General features: G+C 43.1%; 1 protein-coding gene across 1 annotated transcript in view; it reads right to left on the reverse strand.

Annotated features, from left to right (window-relative positions):
• The window catches only part of LOC102187632 (aldehyde oxidase 1), a 69,996-nt gene that overhangs the window by 8,932 nt on the left and 37,332 nt on the right, over window positions 1–23,732 (reverse strand). The window contains exons 20-29 of the mRNA XM_005676339.3: window positions 23,560–23,656; window positions 19,890–20,014; window positions 17,622–17,755; window positions 15,592–15,679; window positions 12,036–12,122; window positions 11,023–11,214; window positions 9,085–9,312; window positions 4,146–4,241; window positions 2,126–2,254; window positions 1,356–1,430 (exon numbers count right to left, since the gene is read on the reverse strand). Of these exons, the coding sequence (XP_005676396.1) occupies window positions 1,356–1,430; window positions 2,126–2,254; window positions 4,146–4,241; window positions 9,085–9,312; window positions 11,023–11,214; window positions 12,036–12,122; window positions 15,592–15,679; window positions 17,622–17,755; window positions 19,890–20,014; window positions 23,560–23,656 (1,251 nt within the window). The remainder of the gene's footprint in view (window positions 1–1,355; window positions 1,431–2,125; window positions 2,255–4,145; window positions 4,242–9,084; window positions 9,313–11,022; window positions 11,215–12,035; window positions 12,123–15,591; window positions 15,680–17,621; window positions 17,756–19,889; window positions 20,015–23,559; window positions 23,657–23,732) is intronic.

Below are 23,732 nucleotides of genomic sequence, written 5' to 3' on the forward strand. Positions count from 1 at the left end.
ACTCTCACAGTAATTTACACTTATAGACTGGACTACTGTTGGCAACACATGTTCTGTTTGTGAAGAATTTCATCCAGTCACCTGGAAAGACTTAGCCTATTAACATGGAACCTTTCAGGAAACCAAAGGTGGTCAGATATTTAATTTTATTATCAAGTACCCATTTGGGCTTCTCTGGTGGCTCAGCTGGTAAAGAATCTGCCTGCAGTGCAGGAGACCTGGGTTCAATCCCTGGGCTGGGAAGGTCCCCTGGAGAAGGAACAGTCACCCACTCCAGTATTCTGGCCTGCAGAATTCCATGGATGGTATGGTCCACGGGGTCTCAAAGAGTCAGAAACAACTGAGCGACTCTCACTTTCACTGTCCATAGTAGACTGAGAGATGGGTACAATCTTGCTGAGTCATACCATTTACACTAAAAGTTCTCCTGACTCTGCAGCGTACACAGCTGACTAAGATACAAAAGGATGCAATTTAGGTCTGAGAAAGAAAAAGGTGAGAAGTGCAACCATCACAGAAGAAAATGGGATAGGGGGCAGCATTCCATTATGGTGGAAGATGGACTTGCTTGCACTCCATCTTTCTCCAGTCAGACTCTCTCAGGCAGCACTGGGCAGAGGGCAGAAATAAAGATGCCCAGAAAGGATTGAGAGCGCTCATTAATATGAATTACAGAATGAGTCCTAACTCTATGGAATAGCAGGACCATTTCTAAGTAAGATTTCCCAATGTTGTTTCCTCCAGACCAGTGCTTTAACGTGACTTAACATCCTAGAACTGTCGGTATGACAGATACACCCAGTCTTCAGTGGGTATCCATTCCACACCATCTGGTACTTTAAAACCCATTATTCTGAATGGTTTCTTAGTTGATTTTAGAATGTGTCTTCCTGTCCAACTAGATTGTAAGTAGATCAAAGGGAGCAGTTGAATATATACCCAAATGGCTTGGCTTTCTATTTCTAAATGAGTGCTTATATGACTTTTACTTTTACAGAGTGACTCTGGTATTATCTTCCAATTTTAGGAACAATAGAACCCCCCAAAAAGAGAACAGATTGACAGCTATTATCAAGAAAATACCTAGATTCCTTAGGAAGAAATATTAATTCTCGCTTAAAACAAGAGGAACCTTCTGTTCTCTAACAGAGAATTGTCCCAGATGCAGGAGTTCTGCCATTATCCTATGATAAGATTTCCACATGCTGAGAGCCAAAAGCCAAAGGCCTCGATCATAATGTAAGTGTAATACCTTTTAATGTGCCCTTTCCGCTGATATTTGACTCACAGATTCCTCTCTCACTCTCCTCTCTACTTTTTTTTCTAACATTACACACAGAAACAGTAATTCTTACCCAATCCTTCCAAGTGCCTCTGGGATTCTTGCTGATGATGGGTTCAAGGCGTTTTAGAAGAGTCTGACAAGCATCCTAGGGAAAATTTTCAGTTAAAATTATGATCATAAACACCAACTTCAAAACCACATGATAAGTGACCTTACATAGGCTTATTTAAGAGGCCCATGGAACACGGAGAAGGAAGAGACCAATCCTGTAAGAGGTGATGAGAAAAGTCTCATGGGGGTAGGGGTGAAGCACAAGCTAGTCTTAAAGACAGATCACCTCGGATGGGGGCCTTGTACAGCCCTGTTGAGACCTCAGAACTTAATAGAAAAACTGTTGGCAAACTACTGGCCACCATTTGTAAGCACAATGTGGTCAGATTTATTTTGTGGGGAAGCTTTCTCTGGCTGCGGGAAGCGAGAGTGAAAGGCAGGGAAACTGGGGTGGACAGACAGAGCCTTGCGATGGCCCTGGCAAGAGGCATGAGCTTGAACCAAAACAGCCATGATACTGCTACCTGGAACCAGAAAGAGAGATTTCTCGGCAGAATGGATTAGGATGTGGGGATCAGTGAGCTGTCAGGAGTGAGGGAAAAAGGGGGTGGCATTTTCCACTCTGGAGTGTGGCCAGTGCTGAACACTGATTGAGCCCCCAACCTGGGGGAAGGCTCAGTTTTCCCCAAGAGGGGTGGGAAGGAGACAAGAACTGGATGGATTCTCAACATCTCCTGAGCTCCAGCCTTGATGGGGTTCATGATCTAGGCCCCAATGAATGATTTTTACCTTTACTGCCAACCCGTTGAGATCAGCCACTACAGAACCTCCAGAGGGATTTGTATTAGGTATGGTTTCTGTGCTTGTTCCCCGGAGGTGGATACTGGACAGCGGCATCTTTAACTCACGACTCACCACCTGGATTTTGGAAGAGATCTTTCACTTTTCTTGGGTTAGGCATAGACCTGGGCATATACCCCATGGTAGCATGTATGTGGAGCCCTCCACACCCAGCAGAGACCAGTGACAGGACCATGAGTCCCTCCAGCCACAAGAAGTCCCTCTTGTCTAAAACCCTGCAGCTGGTCTGGCCCCTGCAGCCCTGAACACGCTTTCTTCTTTGACTTTCTTTTGTACAAAAGCACCCTGTAGAGGAGGTGAGCCCTCCAAAGTCAAGGCAGGAAGAAATGCTTTATAACTTCATCATCATGAAATCAACACCTTTGAGGCCTCTCTTACACCTCTGCACAGTTCCAGCAAAGCTGACTTCATCAGAGAGGAGATGCTTTATCCAGATTTCTGGAGATGCTCCAGAAAGAGAAAGGACAATGGCCTTGTCAAAGCAACAGTGCCAACTTGAGATCCCAGAAGTAAATGGTGCCAGTGCCATTGGCTGGCATAAGGACTTAGCTGGCTGTTACATTCTTCCTTTGCGTTTAGTGATGGAGCAAAAATCATACTACTAGTCTCAGCTGGTCCCAGATTCTCTTTCCCGCTAGCAGTATGGCTTAGTAGAGTTTGCCAACAACTAGGGCAACGGCATAAGTATACAGAACCCTCCCTGTCACTGGCTCTCAGAAGACTGTCTGCACAAAGTGTATAGGCTTAGAACAGACAGGTTTCTGGTGGCTCAATAAGGAAAACACTTAAATCTCACCTCAGAGAGGGAAAAAGCAATGACCAGACAATTCTCAAGCCAGTGATAACATGAAAGAAAATATATAATCAGCACCCCTATAATCAGAAAAGTGCAAATTAAAGCAATAATGAGGTAATTTCATCTATCACATTATCTAGGATTTTTTTTTTTAACAGTCCGTAACATAGAATGTTGGCTAGTGGTATAATATGATGGATACTTTCTGGAAAACAATTTGGTAATAAGTGCCAAATGATTTAAGGTTTATTCTATGACCCAGTAATTCCATTCCTGACAACTTATTTTAAAAAACAGTCATTGATTTGATCACAGGCTTATGGACAAAAGTGTCCACTAGAGTGTTTAACAACTGGGGATGGTTAAGTGAATTATACATACATCCACATGCAACGTTAAAAATTATGATTGCAAAAAATCCTTAATGACAGGAGGAAATGCTCCTTCTATACCAAGATAGGTGGAAAAAACCAAGATACAAAATTATGCAAACAGAGTGCTTGTGGTTTTTTGGAAAAGGAAAGTCAAAGTCATTGAAAAAGAAAAAAAGTCAAACTAGAAAAACCACAAAACACTTTTACCACTTACTGCTAACTGGTAAAAGTGTGCGGGGTTAAAAAAAAAAGGTTTCCTTTTCAAATGTTTTATAATCTGTAATATTATAATTATTATCAAAATAGAAACAGCAAAAACTTATTCTAAAATAATTGAGCCAAAAGAAAAGTGATAGTTTGGTTAGAATTATCAAATGTGCTTTATATCACCAGTTGTTCAGAGTCCTACTATAAAAATGGCAAAAAATAATGCAATGCATCAGAATTTACACATCTTTTTATTTCTCAGCAAAGTTTCAAAAAAAAACAGAAACCCCAACACATTTGTTAATACATTCAAAGGGAAGCAGCAAATGATCTACGACCTTCTTTAGCAATAAGACAACCACAGCCTATTCTGCCACATTCTTTTAGGAGGGTCAGTTACAGAACTGGCTTGATTACCCCGTTTCTGTGAAGAGCTTAGTCGTTGAAGCAGTCAAAGTTAAAGTCTCCTATCCTTTTTATTTTGGAATAGAAAATGTATACCCCTCGTTTCTCCCTTATACACATATCCACAAGCACACATCCAGCTTCATCCAATGACTTGCATTCTTACCTGAATCATTTTAGTGTGGACCCCCTGCCCCATTTCAATTCCACCGTGAGTCACCAGCACAGACCCATCCAGATAAATGTGAACCAGGGCAGCAGCCTAAGCAAAAAAAAGGAAACAATTGCTATGATCTTTTTTATTGATATTATCATATATCTTATCAAATAGAAGGTATTTCCCTTGGGAAGTAACCTGTCCTTTCCATCTCTGCCGCAATACATACAGGCAACTCCCTCATCGCGCTGAGCAGAGCCAGGGCAAGTGGTGCAGGGCGGGGCCAGCCTGTTGCTGGATGGCTGTGACTCTGGGGCAGGTTTACGCTGCTTACGCTACTATTTCCTCTGGAGGGCAATTGAGGCCCTGGTACCTTCAAAGATCCCTCTGACCCAGGGTGGAACAATAATCTAAGTTTGGGGGTTTTGAGGGAGAGGCCATCTGTTTTAAATGCAAAGTCACACATAGATTGTTTGGGGGAGAAGGGAAAGACTTGTTTAAGTGAACACATACCCTTACAGTTGTAGGTGTGTAATAGATAAGCAAAAATAAAAATCCAAATAAGATGGGGCAGATAGATATTACTTTTTTTGCTACAAAATGTGCTGAGCCTGCCTGCAATCACCTTGGCTCAGAATTACAGGGCTTTAGAGTTGGAAAAGAACTTGGAAGCAATATTATCTAGCTGCAGAGCTGCCCACAGGGATACAGAAGGAAACAACAGCTAACATAGAATAAAAGGCTGCTACGATCAGAACACCAGGCTCTAAGCTAAGCATATTCTACAATCAATAGCAACGTGCCTTCTTGCCAAGCCTGCCTGTGCTACATACACTAGGGGCTATGGAGATGGCCTGGGAGACTGAGAAATCCCAAGAGACTGCAAAAAATGTGAAAGGCTTCTTTTCTCTGAGTCTCCAGTGTAACAGCAATACTAACAGCCACTGGTCCTAGAGAAAATGCTTCTTGTGGTTCCATTGTGGTTCAGGAGGCTTACAAGGCACACCTTTGCAGCTGCTTCCTGGGTCAGCTGGTTGGGGGGAGGAGAGGTGTCACTGAAAGCTACCAGCTAGATTTCTTAATATCTAAGCTTCTAAGGAGAGTGGTATAATGGTCTGGGATTTGAAAAGTCAAGTCTTCAGAAAATTCTGGTAACAAGCTAATTTCCATTTACTGAAGCTAAAATTTTAATAAACCTTATATTACTCATAGGTGTGTGCTAATTCGCTTCAGTCATGTCCAACTCTTTGCGACCCCATGGACTGTAGCCCACCAGGCTCCTCTGCTCATGGGGATTCTCCAGGCAAGTATATTGGAGTGGGTTGCCATGCCCTCTTCCAGGGAATCTTCCTGACCCAGCGATTGAACCCACATCTCTTATGTCTCCTGCATTGGCAGGTGGGTCCTCTACCACTCTAAACAACCCTGGTCAAAAGTGAAAGTTGACAAATTGGGTGTCAATCACTGGATATGCCCAAGGAAAGGACTGTATTCCTAGATGGCTTCTTTGCCCACAAGAAGGGCTGTTATAGTCACCCGTGGGCCATGGGCCACCTGGAGAACTGCCTCTTCGTTGGCATCTGAAGGTTCACACTACTCCAGTGAACAATGCTCAGAAGCCACCATCGTTCCAAGTCAGGCACTTTGACAGTGAACGTGTGCTCTGTCCACCTGGTCAGCAGCCGAGGGATGTACACAGGAAATGGGGGCACAGGAGCACCTTCTCTGATGGCAAACGCACATACACTCACTGCCCAAGGGAGAAACTTAGAACCTTAGGAAAGGCATCGTTGTCATAATAATCATGGGCAGACACAACAGAGCAGGTTTTCCTGTCGGTTGACGAGTCAGTCCTGGAAACACTGTCTTGTGCTCCTGGCCATTTATTCTCAAAACAACAAAGATAAGGAATGATATCCTCTATAGAGTGCCGGCGCAGGCTTCCCTGGGGGATTGAGCACCAGACAGCAACGGTTGCTAGCTGCAGTGGCTGCTCTTGGACTCCACTCTGCGGCACTTCTCTGTACTCTGATGGAATGTAAACCACCCCACCCCGGAAGGAAAGCCCAGTGTCCTAAGGCACCCGTGCAGAGTAACATAGTACCTCCATTAAAGTTTGATGAATGAATTGGCAACGGTATAGCCATTCAAGCTGTTCCTCAAGCTTGTAAATTCTCTATTTGGCCTCCTTAGCTCTGCAAGCAATTCAGAAGTTGATTGTGGGTGACATTTGTAGCTGGTACACGTGACTGGGCAACAATCACAGAGGACTCTGCATTTCTTCCCTGTGTGACCCTGCGGGCAGGGCAGCCTTTCTATCTGAGATGGCTGAGTAATCTGTCCCATGTGCTGCTGCAGTCTTCTTGGGCCACTTAACATATCAAATTTGGTTCAGCCAAGCAGTACCAATGGCTGGTTCATTGTGAGTGCCACAAAGATAATTCCGCCAAGCAACGTGTATGAAATCAGCACAACTGGTGTGCAGGAACAGATGGCTCTCCAATATCAGCCGGGAACCTAGTCTGTGAAATTTAAGCCATCCACCAAGGACTGCTCGTGCTGGTGAGATGTGTACTCTGGTAACCCCACAGGTTCCCAAAGTGTCTCAGCCTTTCAAACGTTTGAGTTCTGCCTCTGTGCCAAGTGGGCTTCCCTGGTGGCTCAGTGGGAAAGAATCCGCCTGCAGTGCAGGAGACCTGGGCTTGATCTCTGGGTTGGGAAGATCCCCTGGAGGAGGGCATGGCAACCCACTCCAGTATTCTTGCCTGGCAGGCTACAGTCCATGGGGTCGCAAAGAGTCAGACGCAACTGAGCGAACTAACAGTTCCCGTTTCTGTGCCAGGTGCCATATATAGGCACTGGGAATACAGAGGTTCTTTAGATACTGTGTGTGCTTCAGTGCCCCCATCTAGGAAATAAATAAATGTAAGTGAGGGGTGTTGGATACCCTCAGCTGTCGGGAGCACAGTCCTGAAGTCAAGTCCTGGTTCTACCACTCGCTAGTTGGATGTCCTTGGGCAAGATGATGAATCTCGTGGGCTTCAGCTCTGCCTTCCATGAAACAGAACCACACCAGCCAACAGAAAGGAGACAGCGGTTAAATCAAGTGGGAAATTGCAAATTACTCCACCAAGGGCTGCATATACAGAAGGGGCTCTAGTTCCCTCCTCTGTTTGGTTTTCTTCAGAACAGAGGCTTTCGGTGTACAGCTTCCAGGAAGCAGCCTGTCTGATCCCAAACTCCTCAATTCACCTCCATGAATCAGCCCTGATTTAATGTTTTAAGCACATAAGCTGGTTTTCAGGGAAGGATGGGAGGGGAGGGGAGAGGCCGGCGGAGCTTCTCAGAAGCCTTTGAGGATGCAACTGTACTGCTGGCAGTTGTCTGATTTTTTCCCAGCTGAGCTGAATCCCACTTCAGTTCCCATCAGAAGATGCTATGGGAATGTGGATGGGGGGAGCTTGATGTAGCTGACAAAGCACAGCTTATGGGGCCTCTGAGACCTGAGTTCTAGCCCAGATTCCACCTTTCTCACCAGCTGTGGGACTCTGGGTAAGTTATTGAAGCTCTTGGAACCTCAGCTTCTCATCATTAAATTAAAACTATAAATCTTATAGGTTGCCCTTAAGGTTGAATGAAATAAAAATCTAAAAACTTACAACATGGTAGGTGTTCAGTAATCACTGTTATTTTTTAATCTATTTTTTTTTATAAATTTCTGATAAGGGAAATGAGACAGACATAACCTCCTATGGAGGGCAGATATTAAGTAATGGCAGCCACAATCACTGCTGATTGTGACTGCAGTCACGAAATTAAAAGACACTTGCTCCTTGGAAGGAAAGCTATGACAAATGTAGACAGTGTATTAAAAAGCAGAGACATCACTTTGCCAACAAGGGTCCATCTATCAAAGCTATGGTTTTTCCAGTAGTCATGCACAGATGTGAGAGTTGGAACATAGGAAGGCTGAGTACCAAAGAATTGGTGCTTTCAAACTGTGGTAATGGAGAAGACTCTTGAGAGTCCCTTGGAAAACAAGGAGATCAAAGCAGTCAATCCTAAAGGGAATCAACTCTGAATATTCATTGGAAGGACTGATGCTGAAGCTGAAACTCCAATATTTTGTCTACCTGATGGGGAGAGTTGACTCACTGGAAAAGACCCTGATGCTGGGAAAGATTAAGGGCAAGAGGAGAAGGTGGTGACAGAGGATGAGATGGTTGGATGGCATCACCATCACCAATGGACATGAATTTGAACAAACTCCAGGAGATGGGGAGTTTGCTCAAACAGGGAAGCCTGGTGTGCTGCCGTCCATGGGGTTGCACACAGTCAGACATGACTTAGCAACTGAGCACCACCAAAAAGGGGAGGGGCACTGAGCGCCCTGCAGTTTCCTGTTTTTACTTCACTTCCTGTTTCTACCTCACAGAATCAGAGTAGCTGAAGAGGAGTCTTAGGGGTCGCTGGTGTCCGACTCTTTGCGACCCTATGGACTCTAGCCCACCAGGCTCCTCTGTCCGTGGAATTCTTGAGGCAAGAATACTGGAGTGTGTTGCTGTGCCCTTCTCCAGGGGATCTTCCTGACCCAGGGATCAAACCAGAGTCTCCTGCAGCTCCTCCATTGGTAGGTGGATTCTTTACCACTAGTGCCACCTAGGAAGTGGGTGGTCCCTAGGCTTATTTTATATTAAGTGATCTGGAGTGAGCTGACTCAGCTGTTTAAAGCCAGGGCCTAGAGTAGATACCAGGTCTCCTAATTTCCTAGCAAGAATGCTTGTCACCAACCTGGTGCAGTGGGCAAAGCAGCTCTTGTCTCCTCTGGAGAAAACCTATTGGACAGAGCACCACTCTGGAGAAGTTTAACAACTGGAGAGCACAACCATATCCACCTTCATGGAAAGTTTCCTCAACACCTTTGCATTTATCTGTGTGAAGAACTCACCTGACCAGCAGCAACTGATCCAACGCCAACAGGAAACTTCAGGGGGACCATTGCCAGCCCCTTCTTCTTCCAGTAATTCTCCGAGTTGAATTTCTCCACAGCTGCTTTCCTTAGGGTGTAGGAAGATGTGGCCATGCATTCTTTCCAACACTGGATCAGGTTCTTGGCATTAATCTCCTGTTTGTAGGGTGTTTGATCAATTTCCTTGTACATGTTTACTGTTCGGACCTACAAAAGAGAAGGGAATCAAAAGGGTTGAGGAGGCACTTGGCCGACATAGTCTCTTCCACCCATTGTCCTTCTAGTCAAATTCTGCTCATTCTAGAAAACGCAAACTGAGCTCAAAATTCCCTTCTTCCTCTACTCAGACCTTCTATCTAATGTATTAGCACTTAAATGCTTTTGAAGCTGCTCTTGCGTAAGTTCAAAGGCAGGACTCCTTTCTTTATGCTTCTTATATAACTCAGTACAGTCTAGATATGCTGTAGACTCTTTAATTCTAGGTGTACTTTTGAGTGTCTGTTGAAAGGCAATGCTGAGTTTAAGTTACAGCCTACATGATCCACATGACTGATATCTTCCAGATGCTTTGGCAAGAGAAGACCACACACTTTCAAACATGAAAATATTAAAGTTTGTTTAACTAAAACTTATAATTAGGATGAAAATCCAATAAAAAAAAATTCTATCTCAGGACGTTGGAAGCACTGAGTAGAATTCTTTCTGAATTCCCAGATATGAACTGGCAACGAAGGCTGTTAGTCACCAGTTTTTGAGAACAAAAGGTCAAGTGCCTCATATTCCCCACTGATCACGTTCTCAGCAGTTAGGGCCAGCCACTCTCCAAGCTGACAGGAGCCTTACAGGCCTATCTTCTTCCCACCTTCCCCTCCCCAAATTCCCAGATCATTATAAAAGGAGAGCTGGATGTCAGTGAGCTGTTGAGAGAAGGCGGTGTTTTCAAGGATGGCTCCTCTCCCCTCTATATCTCTGGGGATGAAGGGAGGTCATTTGCTGATCCTCCTCCAACCGCTACCAATGTGCCAGAATATCTGGGAAGGAGGCTGTGGTGAGACGGCCAGGAAGGGAGGGTTAAGGGCTCCCTACAAGTTCAAAGCAGAAAGACGATGGCTCCGGCCTATGGACCCAGACTCCTGCGCTGGGCCGGGGGAGGGTAGAAGGAGATGGATGCACTGGGGACCTGGGCTTTCCAGGCAGCAGTGGGCAAGGAGGCAGGGGCTTCAGGATCAGTTGGAAATTTAATTCTCACAGGGAACTGTCCATTTCTAAGAGAGCTGGCAGAAAGGGAGCCCAGAGATGACATACTCAAAGAGTGGCTTTAACTAACCAAGAAGAGGACAGAGAGCTTACTGGGAGAAGCCAGTGGCAGAAATGCTGTCTGTTTGCCCTGGTTCTCCTCCTCCTCCCTGCCCAACACCTGAGCAGAAGGCACAGGGGAGGTGAAAGGGGCAGAGAGTGCACCGTCTTCCCACCCTAACGCCATGCCAGCATCCTGGGAAGGGAACTGAACTTGCACGTGAATGAATATTGGCCCAAGACTTTCAGAGCCAAAAGAAGACCATTTAAGTAATCGAAATGACTCAAATGGCAGCTGCCTGCGATGTTAAGGAAGCGGAGGAAAAAAGGCTTTGACAGAATTTGTTGGTAGCACTTATACCCCCAACCAATAGAGACTTCTCACTACCAACGAATCCAGTGCTCATGCCTCAGTACCTTCTCCCATGACTTCTGAGGAGGAACCTGAGTAAGACAAGGACCCCTGAACTCTAGAGTCCTGCTCTGTATTAACCAGTCAGCTGGGTTAACTCCAGCAAATCAGGTAGCCCCCGTGGACCTCAAATTCCTCAACATGAAGACCTCCAATGGCCCTCCCACCTCTAAAATTCATTATCCTTTGTGAGACAAATTCAGCATTACCTTCTCAGGGGGCAACCCACATTTGGCTGCCACTTCTGTGATACAGGCTTCGGTGATCAGCCCTGCCTGGGGAAAGCCGAACCCTCGCAAAGCCGTGTTGGACGGAAGGTTGGTTCTGCACGCCCACCCCCGGCAGCGCAGGTTGGGAAACTTGTAGGCATTTTCCAATTTCAGAAGTCCCATCTCTATTACCTGGGGAAATTCAGAGTTGACATGAGACCCTCAACCTTCTGGGCCTGTTTTACCATCCTGAGACCTCAGATCAAAACCAAGCCAGAAATGAACGACCTTCTCTGTATCATATCAAACACACTAACCTTGACCCATGTCTCAAATTAAATGCATTTTTTGCTGTAAAATGATTGTTAAGGATTTGAATAATTTTTCTTTTAAAGTTATTTTTTAATTTTCATATTAGAGCTAATGCATCTCCCCCCCCCGCCTCCAGGTTTTAAAACTTTCCAAAGTCTTTGAAGCATTCATCAACTCAGTCTACAGAATGTAGTGAATAAGATATCTTGAAAAACAGGAAAAAAAATGATATTTGATCTAATGCATTGGTTCTCGACCAGGGGCAATTTCTCCGTCTTCCTCCCTGGGACATTCGCCAATGTTTGGAAATATTTCTGGTTGTTAAGTCTGGAGGGTAGCTGAGCCACTGACACGTACTGGGTGGAGGTCAGTGATATTGTTAGATATCTTATAATGCACAGGGCAGCCCCTACTACAAAGAATTATCCAGTTTAAAATATCAATAGGGTCAAGGTTAAGGTCTAATGCTTGCATTTGGGAAAAGAGCTCTAAAATTTGGGAAACATGGAGATAACACACAGATGTAGACTTAGGCAATATCTTTGGGGGCACCAGTAAGTAACATGTGGCTACTTGCTCCTAGCAATGAGAATATTTAGGCTTTTATAATTAAATATCATTTAACCATTGAACATTTTTCTTAATTAAATCATTTTATGTAACACTTTCCAGAATGTGCATTTGCTCATTAAAACACTTACAAATAATGACTCATCCAGGAAGGCACCAGCATTGTTATAATGCTCCATATCCAGGGCCAAGATTCTGCCATCATTCATGAATCCAACCTGGGGAAAGAGAATGGACCTTTGATCCTGGTGCTGGGTGCCAAGTCTCTCTAAAGTGTACTTTGTCACTGGTGAACCGTCTACATATCGATGAACATTTTTTATGACATTGGATTTGACATTTTCTTGGATAAGACACCAAAAGTGTATAGGCAACAAAACAAAAAGAGATACATTGGACTACATCAAAATTTAAAAGTTCCATGTATCAAAGGACACCGTCAACAGAGTGAAAAGGCAATCCAGAGAATGGAAGAAAATATTTGCAAGCCATGTATATGATAAGGGGTTAATATCTGGGATGTATAAAGAACTCTTACAACTCAACAACAAGAAACCCCAAACAACCTGCTTAAAAAGTAAACAAAGGACTTGAACAGACATTTCTCCAAAGAATATATACAAAATGTGTAATAAGCACATGGAAACATGTTCAGCATCACAAATAACTAGGGAAATGCAAATCAAAACCACATAGAAATGGTTAAGATAGTAAAAAGTAAAAGTAATAATAATAAAAAGAAAGGGTAGAGAAAGATATAAAGGCAAAATAAAAAACCCTTGTTTAACCTGTTACTACTGTTCAGTCTTCTCCAAATCAACTGCATATTTCTTGACCTCTCATTTTCGCCATTAGTTCTTGGAATTCTAGCTTCCATCCTCATATTTCCACCAAAACCTTCTCCCCTAAAGTCAGTGATCTTGTAATCTCCAAATCTGGTGTCCTGCACATAATGTATTACTATTCCACACAATTTACCCATATAGGGCCCAATTTCATCACAACTCTCAGCAGCATTTGGTGCTGCTAGTGGTCCTTTAAATAAATATCTTCCTTGCTTTTAAAATGTATTCAATGTTTCTGAACTTAGTAAAGTTCATTTTAATGATTTTTGTTGAACCAAAATCAAGGGCAGAAACTATGAATTCAGCAGTTTAAGCTTGAGTCCTCATTCTGCCATGAAACCCACTCTATGATCTCAAGCAAGTTATATAACCTCTCTGACTATCTGTGACATGGCAGTAAATAAGGTAATGCAGAAAATCACAGGTAAGTGACTGAAACCTAGCAAGTTTCCTAAATATAAATGACTACTAATATTATTATAAATACTATTAATATCATCTCCTATCCTCACACCACCCTCCATCAGAACATATTATTTTCTCATGGTCTTAATCACCACTATGCTGACAGTTTATGTAATTATAATCCAGTCTTTTCAATAGAGTCCCATATCGATGAAGGACATTCCCACAACAATATCCCATGGTCACTTCTTTCTGAAATACACAAATAAACTCATCACTGTTCCTCTAAACTGTTTCCTCATCCAACTTGGCTCTTTCTTCTAGAAACCTCTGAGTCATGCTTGTGGTTGTTTTTCTCCATTATATTTTGCTAAGTCTGTCACCAAATTCTATTTTATTTTATACCATAATAGCTCTGGGACCCATCTCTTTCCACATCTTACTGTCACAGCTCAGACCCCAACTGCTTCATGTCTGAACACATCAGTTGCCTCTTGGTGGTCTGCCTGCCTTCATTCTCTTGTCTCCCTAAGCCATCCTGCCCAGTGCCATCATATTTCCCCCCCAAAACACTCATGTTTGGCTATGACCCTTGACTGGTCAAGGATCTACTCAGTCTCACTCTTTATGAGATCAAGTTTAAACCTGCATCCTGGGATTCTCAGGTCACTCTGAAACTGTCATCACCTAACCCAACTAACCTTACTTTCTACTACTTTCCAGTAAGCACTCGGGGGTTCTGATTCTCCTTCTCCCCTTACTCCTGTTCCTAATAATCATGCCACATGTAACTCACCTCTGCATTTATGCTGCTACTGTCCCACCACCTGGTATGACTTCTTTCTGCCCATCCATTCTTAAAGGTCATTTACATTTCACCTTCTCTAAGAAGTATCCTGTATACACTCCAGCCCATACTCATCTCTCGCCATAGTTTTAACATGAGATTATTATGAGATTAAAATGTTATCTCCTTTAGGACAAAGGTTGCCTCAATTAATTTCAACTGAACTAAACCAAATTCAAAATATAGCTTAGGGTGAATATAAGTTGAAAAAGATCCATTCATTACCTTCTAACAGGTACACTAGTTGTGGTAGAAATGATGCAACGTGTTTAACAAATCCTGCTGTCTTTCATCCTGGGCACATTGGAAGACTACATTTCCCATCCTCCCTTGCAGGTAGGTGGCAAAGTTCTGGCCATTAATATGTTGATTAAGGAAAGGACCAACTCTTCCAGGCCTGGTGCTTAAAACATCTCCCATATGACACTTCTGTTCCCCCTCTCTTCCCTTCCCTTGTCTTTCATCCTTTGCAGAAGGGCCAGGGGAAGACAAAGAGTATTTAGAGCAGTGCTATCTGATGGAACTTCCCGTGATGATGGCAGTGTTCTCTATCTACATGTCCAATATGGTGGCCACTAGCCATAGGTGGTTTCTGAGCACTTGAAATACAGTTAATGCAACTGTGGAACTGAATTTTAAATTTTATTTAATTTAGTAGATTTAAATCTGAGGGGATGATGGTGGTATTGTTAGATAAAAAATAATTGAGTCTGTGAATGAGTAGCAGAGTTCTCTCATCTCCCCCCACTTCCACCCTCCAATGATTGCACTGGGCTGTTACTTGAGCAATAATTAACACAAAAAAGGTCTAAGTCCCTAAGAGTTTTCAGTTAGCCCACTCTGACAAGTAAACTTATTTTTATTTTATTTTATTTATTTATTTTTTTTTGGTAAACTTATTTTTATAAAGCAAAAGAATACTTATTTTCTGCTATGGAAATTTTTCTAAGAATTAGGAATTTCTGGGACAGAGTTTAACCAAAATGAAAACTGTGTTAGTCGCTCAGTTGTGTTTGACTCATTAAGAACCCATGGACTGTAGCCTGCCAGTCTCCTCTGTCTATGGAATTCTCCAGACAAGAATACTGGAGTGGTTAGTCATTCCCTTCTCCAAGGGATCTTCCCGAACCTGAGTCTCCTGCATTGCAGGCAGATTCTTTACCATCTGTGCCACCAGGGAAATACCCTTGACATACTGAAAAATGAAAACCCTGTTGGCAAACAACTGCAATTTCCATAACATTACTGTTATGGAAATTATTTTTACCACCCACATATAAAAATTTGGGAATAGTGTGATTATCAGATCTACTTTCATGGAAGTATGTACGTACTCCTATGTTTCCAGTTTTGCACTCTGTAGCAGTCACTTACCAGCTAAAAATTTTTTTACAAACTGACATCTTTGGGCAAAGCTGAGAAGCTTCACTGAACCAGCCAGTAATAGTGAGCACAAGGAAGAGAAAGTTGAAGCACAGTTTCTTGATTTGCTCCTTGTTAATCCCCATTAGAGAGTAGCCAGATGCTGCCCTCTGCCTTTCTGCAATATTATATTTCAACACAAAGTCCCCCACCCCCACCTCAACTCACTTTATACTTTCCAAGGTAAGGGTGGCGGCCTCCAGTTATTAATATGTCTTCTCCTCGTTCTAGAATGCAGCGGACCGGACGACCATGCCTAACACAGAAGAAAAAGAATCAGAAGTAAACTCTTACCAAATTGGAATTATCAAGTGTTTATGGAACTCCTAACAGGAGCCCGAGTGCAAGCCACACACATCACAGAACAACAGAGTGACCCCCTGAGCCCCACTGTGCGATTCTCAGGCAGACACCGTGGCCTCCTCTCCTCTGAGTCAGGGAACAGTGCCTGGCAATCACTACTCATGGGAGGGGCTCTAGGGTATTGCTTTGGGGTGGTTTCCCACTGGGATGACAACCTCCATGATGGGCAAACAGTCCCAGGACCACATTAGAGATGGTTACAAATGGAGGCATGGCATCTGGTCCCATCACTTCTTGGCAAATAGATGGGGAAACAATGGAAACAGTGACAGACTTTATGTTTTGGGGCTCCAAAATTACAGCAGATGGTGACTGCAGCCATGAAATTAAAAGACCCTTGCTCCTTGGAAAAAAAACTATGACCAACCTAGACAGCATATTAAAAAGCAACATTACTTTGCCAACAAAGTACATCTAGTCAAAGCTATGGTTTTTCTAGTAGTCATATATGGATGTGAGAGTTGGACTATAAATAAAGCTGAGCACCAAAGAATTGATGCTTCTGAACTGTGGTGTTGGAGAAGACTCTTGAGAGTCCCTTGGACTGCAAGGAGATCCAACCAGTCCATCCTAAAGGAGATCAGTCCTGAATATTCACTGGAAGGACTGATGCTGAAGCTGAAACTTCAATACTTTGGTCACCTGATGCAAAGAACTGACTCAGTGGAAAAGACCTTGATGCTGGGAAGAATTGAAGGCAGAAGGGGAAGGGGATGACAGAGGATGAGATGGTTAGATGGCATCACTGACGCAATGGACATGAGTTTGAGTAGGCTCCAGGATTCGGTGATGGATAGGGAAGCCTGGTGTGCTGCAGTCCATCGGGTCGCAAAGAGTCGGACACGACTGAGCGACTGAACTGAACTGAACCGAACAAATGGAGGAATTCGGGAGGTGTCTGCCTGCCAAGTACTCCCTGACAGGGCGGGTCTGGAATCAAGGTCTTCGTGTGTCATGGGACAGAAGAGTTGACCTATATTACTTAGCAAAAAAATTCAGCCTTCTACATATGCCTGCTCCAAAGATAATTTTCTTTGGTTATGTGTTGACACCCTTAAGGGAAAATGGTACTATAAATAAATGCAAGCATAACAAAGGGGCTTCCTTGGTGGCTCAGCAGTAAAGAATCTGCCTGCAATGCAGGAGCCAAGGGAGATGAGGCTTCCATCCCTGGGTCGGGAAGATCCCTTGGAGGAGGGCATGGCAACCCACTCCAGTATTCTTGCCTGGAGAAGGCCATGGACAGAGGAGCCTGGAGGGCTACAGTTCACGGGGTGGCAAAGAGCTGGACACGACTGAAGCGACTGAGCACGCACGTGAGCGTAAAGAAAGCAAAACACCCATTGAAATTAAGGGAATATATATACACACACATTTTGAGATGTATTTTATATCTAATTATATGCATATATGAACCTTTTGAGATATATCTATATATCAATATATATAGATACACGGATCTATACAAATATCTACTGCAAAAGGTTGAACTGACCTGCATAAGGATATATACATTTATATATATATACAGGTGCTAAGGAGAAGTAATCTCATCTTTTCAGGATCTGCTTCTGTCTGCTCTCCAGGCACATTTTTTAACTGTGGTTTTTATTCTTTTCAGTAACTTATCCTCATTTTTTTTTTATACTATGTAGCTTGAGAATATAAAATAAAGAAGTCATAATAAGCCAGCGATTTGTGCATTTGTACATTATACGTTATTTTAAATAACCTTGACTCAGCTCCTTCCTCAGTGTTGAGATTCCACAATGTTGAGAATATTCAACGTGTCCTCATTTGATTTTTAGTCTATCGAACAGATTCTCTCCACTTACTTGTTTGCAGCAAATGCAGTGATGGCTGCCAGGACGCCAGTTTTTGTCACTTTCCCCCCAAAGGCCCCGCCAACACGCTTTACGTGACACATGACTTTGTTAGCTGCGACCTTCAAGACTGCAGCAGTTATGTCCTGTGAATGATAACAGTTTTCATTAATCTGACTCCCATGCAGCAAGGGAGTGGGTCAATCTTACACGTTTTGATTGCTTAATGTATGTGATACACAAACTCTGTGGCTGTACTAAACAATAGGATGATTTCCAAAAACCTAAGCAGGCATCCAGGCTGATCTCGGTAGTATTTGGCTGTAATGACAGTGCAAAAACTATCATTTATATTACATAGTCCTTTCAGTGGAATTCCCAGGTGGCACAGCGGTAAAGAGACCGCCTGCCAAATGTAGGAACTGCAAAAGATGCTGGTTCGACCCCTGGGCCTGGTAGATCCCCTGGAGTAGGAAAGGGCACCCCACTCCAGTATTCTTGCCTGGAAAATCCCTTAGAGGAGCTTAGGGGACTAGAGTCCAAGGGGTCACGGGTCACAAAGATTCAGATACGACTGAGCATGCACTCAGCAAAGAAAAAAAAGTCCTTTCAATATCAATGAGATATTTTTGTGATGATAAAAGTAAAAAAAATTTTTTTTTCCTTCATGAACTACACATAAGGTATCCTTTTCAGACTTGACTCCTATAGATATCTTCCTGCAGCAGTGAGATTTTGTGGTCTTCCAAGCCTTTCTCAGACTGGATCTTTTCCTTGCACATCACTGTCTCTACTGGACAGTGAGCATCCCTCACTTCCCATTTGGATGAAGCTGGCTAGCAGGTCTTCCCTGGATCTAGGTCTTGTTCTTCCTTGCCACGCTAATGTCTGAGGTCATTAAGTCTTTTTCATTTTACTGTTTTTTAAATTGGAGGATAATTGCTTTACAATATTGTGTTGGTTTCTGCTGTATAGTGCAAATTGGTCATACACATATATATATATATAATATAAATATATATCCCCTCCCTCCTGAGCCTCCTTCCCACCACCTCCCCATCCCAGCCCTCTTGGTAGTCACAGAGTGCCAGGCTGGTGTAGGTGGGGAGCCCAAGAAGAGTGAGGTGATAAGCCCAAGGTCACTCAAGGAGTGAGGAGCAGAACAGGACTGAAGTGGAATTTGCCCAGCCCTTCTCAGGGGCCTCATTCTCCCCATTCCCACTTGCTCTGGTAATGACACTGGCTCCTTGTGACCTACTGAATCAAGACCCCAGTGTCAATTCCCCTTACTTGCACCCTGATGCTTAAACTCGCCACCCTAGGCACATCTCCATTCCAGCATAGGCAGTCTGTACTACTCTTCCCTCTTTACACACACACTGCCTGGCCTATAGGACACAGGCGAAAGGGGTTTGCCAAAAGGATGGACGAATGGTTGAAAGAATGCATGCGTGGCATTTGATCCTGGTGCAGAACTGCCTGGAAACGGCCTCTTTCCTCACCATCTATAGACAAACTTCATTCTCACTGTAAATCCAGACTTAAGACTTCATCTTCATGGAATTTCCCAGACAATTCTAGGGCTTCACGAACCGCCATTCTCTTAATTCTCCTCTGTAAATTCCGACTTAGCTGATTTAGCACTTGGCTGTATTCTGCTCAATACTCTTTCCTAATTGCTCCATGTGAATTAGGTGACTATAGGTTTTGGAGGGCAGACTTTTGTCAAAAAAAATTTTTTTTTTTTAGTTTTATTAAGCAAGATTGAAGGCAGGAAGAAAAGGGGATGACAGAGGATGGGATGAATTGACATACATCACTGTATAAGTTTAAGGCATACAGCATGATGGCTTGATTTACATATATTGATCACCATCGTAGGTTTAGATAATATCCATCATCTCATACAGATACAATTAAAATAAAAAATTTCTCACTGTGACAAGAGCTCTTAGGATCTATCTCTTAATAACTTTCACATATATAATACAGCTGTGTTGACGAGTGCCATCATTTCTTTTGTAGTCTTAACAGTGCCAAGAGTATAGCAAAAGAGACCTGCTGGTTGTAAAGTTACAGGTCCACAAAGAGAAGACCACTGCTTTCATAATACCTTAAAAGTTGTAAAGGTGTATGGATCTTAACACCCAAAAGCATATGGCTATTAGTACTCTAAACTCCTTTAGTTTCTAAAATGACATTTTAACCTCTAATTGTTCTCGTTGTATCTTGTTGGCAGAAACCACTTAGCCACATCCCCTCCATGTGGCCCCACCTTACCTGTATGTATTTAGGGAACTGAGTAGACACATAGACATCGATTTCTTGATCCTCTCCTTTGGGAACAACCAGCATGCTTTGGGTTTCCATATAAAAGTGTTCTTGACCTCCCATGTGTATTTCACCTGTTAGAGGAAAATACACCAGAATCAAAGAAGCTGTCTGATAGCACCTCCCTAAGTGTTATCTCATTGTGGAGAAATTCCAGCAACAGTGCTTCTGCTTGGGCAGCAGGCTGCATGGTGAAGGGCCACAAATAACAACAGTTAGCTTTTATTGAGAACTAAGAGTTCTGCAGGGGAATTTGTTACATCTGCCAATACAGTAAGTCACAGAGTCCTGGGGATGAATGTGTGACTTTCCAGAGTAAAATACTACGGCAAAGAGAAGTCCTCTCTCTGTTCTTTCTTGTAAGTGCAGCTAACTATCCTGGACATTATACATAGTAAAAGAAACAGAAGAAGACTCTGGAAGGCACAAGTCAGACATGAAGTGACTTAGCATGCATGCATATTATAAATACGGGAGAGTAAAGGGATAAAGGGAGGTAGGGTTTTATAATTTACTTAAACTAATAAGGTGTCACTACCAAATATACTATAAATTTAACATCTAGAACTACCACTAAAAAAAAAAATTCACAAAGAGACACACTCAAACCACTATACATAAATAAAAATAGAATTCTAAAAAGTATATGAGTAACCTACTGGAAAACAGGGCTAAAAATGAAAAACAGAAGTAAAAAAAAGGAAAACAGAATACAACTGTGTCGGTCATCATGTTAGGTGGAAAGCAGAACTTTTACAAATGAAAACTGTGTCCAGTAAGAGTGATTTGTAAATTATTTGAGAGGGATTCCCAAGAAAATCTTTTATATGAGAATCTGGACTTCCTATCTTATCTGAAATCTGAATAAAGAGAGTACAGGAGAATAAGTAGATTCTACTTCTTTAATAACATATAAAGATTACAAGGTCAAGAACCCGGATCTCAGTTTCAGTTGAAGTTTTTATCGAAAGTGTACATCAAAAACCCATTTGTCAGTAGGATCAAATCCATGGTATACAATATTAGTGATTCCGCCTATCCACCCAGAATTAATGTGGTTAAGTTTAAAAAATACAGAGCTAAAAAATATTAGACAGAGTTGTTTCTGCTTAAACCCATCAGGTGGGCAATATTTTAAGACCCTGTTACATTGTGCTGTCCGCCTCACAGCCCTGGACCCACGGTGCCCTCTCCTCACTCTACAGTGTGGCTCACAACTCTCTAGGCTGCAAACCAATTTGTTCAACTAATCCCTGAGATAAAATGTTATCCCAGGATGGGCTTAGGAGTGATTCCTTCGGGCGTATTTACATTTTAATGAGTTCCTTGAAGACGAAAAGCCATTAAGATATGAAGGAGTCTCTCCGTACTCTGCCCAGTAAGACAGGCTATGGGGAAGATCATTTTAGCGTCAGAGTTCTCCTGCAAATCCTGCTATGGAGAGTGTTATCCACTCTCTCAGTGTAAAGCCCACCCCAGCTAGTGGGGTTTCACAGAGATGAGTGAGAAGCAGCATAACGTAGAGGAGAGAACGCTAACTTCAGAGGTGAGAAACTTATATAGATTTGATTCCTGGTCAACTTCACGTCTCTCCAGCCTTAGTGGACTCATTTGTAAACCAAATTCTTTAAAGTCCCTCTACGATGTGGGTTTGATTTCTGGGTTGTGAAGATCCTCTGGAGGAGGAAATGACAACCCACTTCAGCATTCTTGCCTGGGAAATCCCATGGACAGAGGAGCCTGGTGGGCTACAGTCCACGGGGTCGCCAAGAGTCGGCCATGACTGAGCCACTGAACAACAACCAGGGCTATGACACAGCCATTATGTAAGGCTGAGATATATGTCTTCGCAGTTGGTAAAAGTCAGCAATGGCATCATTCCCCTCAAGAGCACAGTTCAAGACTTGATGTGATGCTCAACATATTTCATCTTTTAAATATTCTTTTTTCTTGGGGCATCTTGGGGCATCTGTTTTCCTAAGGGGCAGATTAAGTACCATCGTGATTAGTATCTCCAGTTCTCTCTCATTGAAACAAGTAGTCATAAATCCTTCATCAAAACATTTGGAGAGTAAGAATAAAATCCCTTTGAGTCAAGAGAATGAAAACTTAAAAGCAGTACAATTGTCCATTTTACAGCTTCCTGTTCACTTTTATACTTATCAATAGGGTATTGTGCTGTTGTTCAGTCACTAAGTCATGTCCGACGCTTTGTCCCGACCCTATAGTCTGTGGCCTGCCAGGCTCCTCTGTCCATGGGATTTCCCAGGCAAGAACACGAGTGGGTTGCCATTTCCTTTCCTAGGGGATCTTCTCGACCCAAGGATCAAACCCACGTCTCCTGCATTAAGGTGGATTCTTTACCGCTGGGCTCTATAGGGTATGTGCAACTTAAAATTCAAGAAAGAGATAGATTGAACAACTTACCTAACTAAATGAAATAATTAAATAACATGTCAAGGACAAACACAATAATCAAATTCTCACACAGAAACATATTATGGAACAAACAGTGCATGGACATATTATGGAGCAAGTGGAGGAACTGCTGTCAATATCAGTATTTCTAAGATACTCTCACCATGGACTCTGTGCAGAAATGCTCCTACCTTCTCTCCCACAAAATAAACTCACCATTGAGTGTTTGCCAGATTTTACTAGTCCTAAGAGTCACCTAGAGCACTGTTAAAATTCGTGAAAAATAGATTCCTAGGCTGCCCTGGATCTTCCAAGGGGCACAGGAATATACATACATATAGACACAGACAGACAGGCAGACAGGCAAAGAGACAGAGGCAGAGAGATATACACACACACAGAGAACAATAAAGCAGGTTTAGTGAAATGTTTATTGGGGAATCTGAGTAAAGGATAATTAGGAGTTTCTCTAATGTTTCTGCAACTTTCCTGAAATTTAAAACTATTTCAAAACAAAAAGTTACAAGAATTTTGTTAGAAAGCTCAAGTCAACTATTTTCCAAGAGGGAATGGCACCCCACTCCAGTACTCTTGCCTGGAAAATCCCATGGACAGAGGAGCCAGGCAGGCTGCAGTCCATGAGGTTGCTAAGAGTTGGACACGACTGAGCAACTTCACTTTCACTTTTCAGTTTCATGCACTGCAGAAGGAACTGGCAACCCACTCCAGTGTTCTTGCCTGGAGAATCCCAGGGATGGGGGAGCCTGGTGGGAGGCTGTCTATGGGGTCGCACAGAGTCGGACATGACTGAAGCGACTTAGCAGCAGCTTATGTAACGAAAGGAAGTCTGCAAGGAAGTAGGGGAAGGGGACAAGGAGGGAGAGAGGAAAGGAAGGAGAAAGCAGAGATGGAGAGGGGTGAAGGAGAAATCAGAAAGGATGACAGAGAAAGAAACGTGGACTTTGGAAATCCTTACAAAAGCTATCAATCCGCAGTGTTTCATGGTACCTGCTGTCTAACATGACTAATAGCAGCAGTAGTGGCTGCTAACATGACTGTGGTCCTGCTCCTTAACCACTCTGAGCCTCAGTTTCCCGACCTTTGGGAAAACAGACACCATCTGTATAACTAACACCTGGAGCCATGGCAAGGGTGATCCAGGACCGCTTCCTCTCTCATCATTTGTTAAAGATAGTTTTACCTTCAAGAATTTGATCCACCATTTTAAACGCTTCATCCACATTTCCATACTCCAGTTTCCTCTCTGGCTCAAAGAAGGACTTGTTTTGTATAGCTTCCTAGAAGGAGAACAGAAGAGTGAGCCCCCACCAGCTGCCACATATGGTGCTGGATCAATCTGAGTCTGGGCAGTGC

This window comes from Capra hircus, chromosome 2, assembly GCF_001704415.2.
Source record: "Capra hircus breed San Clemente chromosome 2, ASM170441v1, whole genome shotgun sequence".
In the NCBI taxonomy this organism is placed as follows: domain Eukaryota; kingdom Metazoa; phylum Chordata; class Mammalia; order Artiodactyla; family Bovidae; genus Capra; species Capra hircus.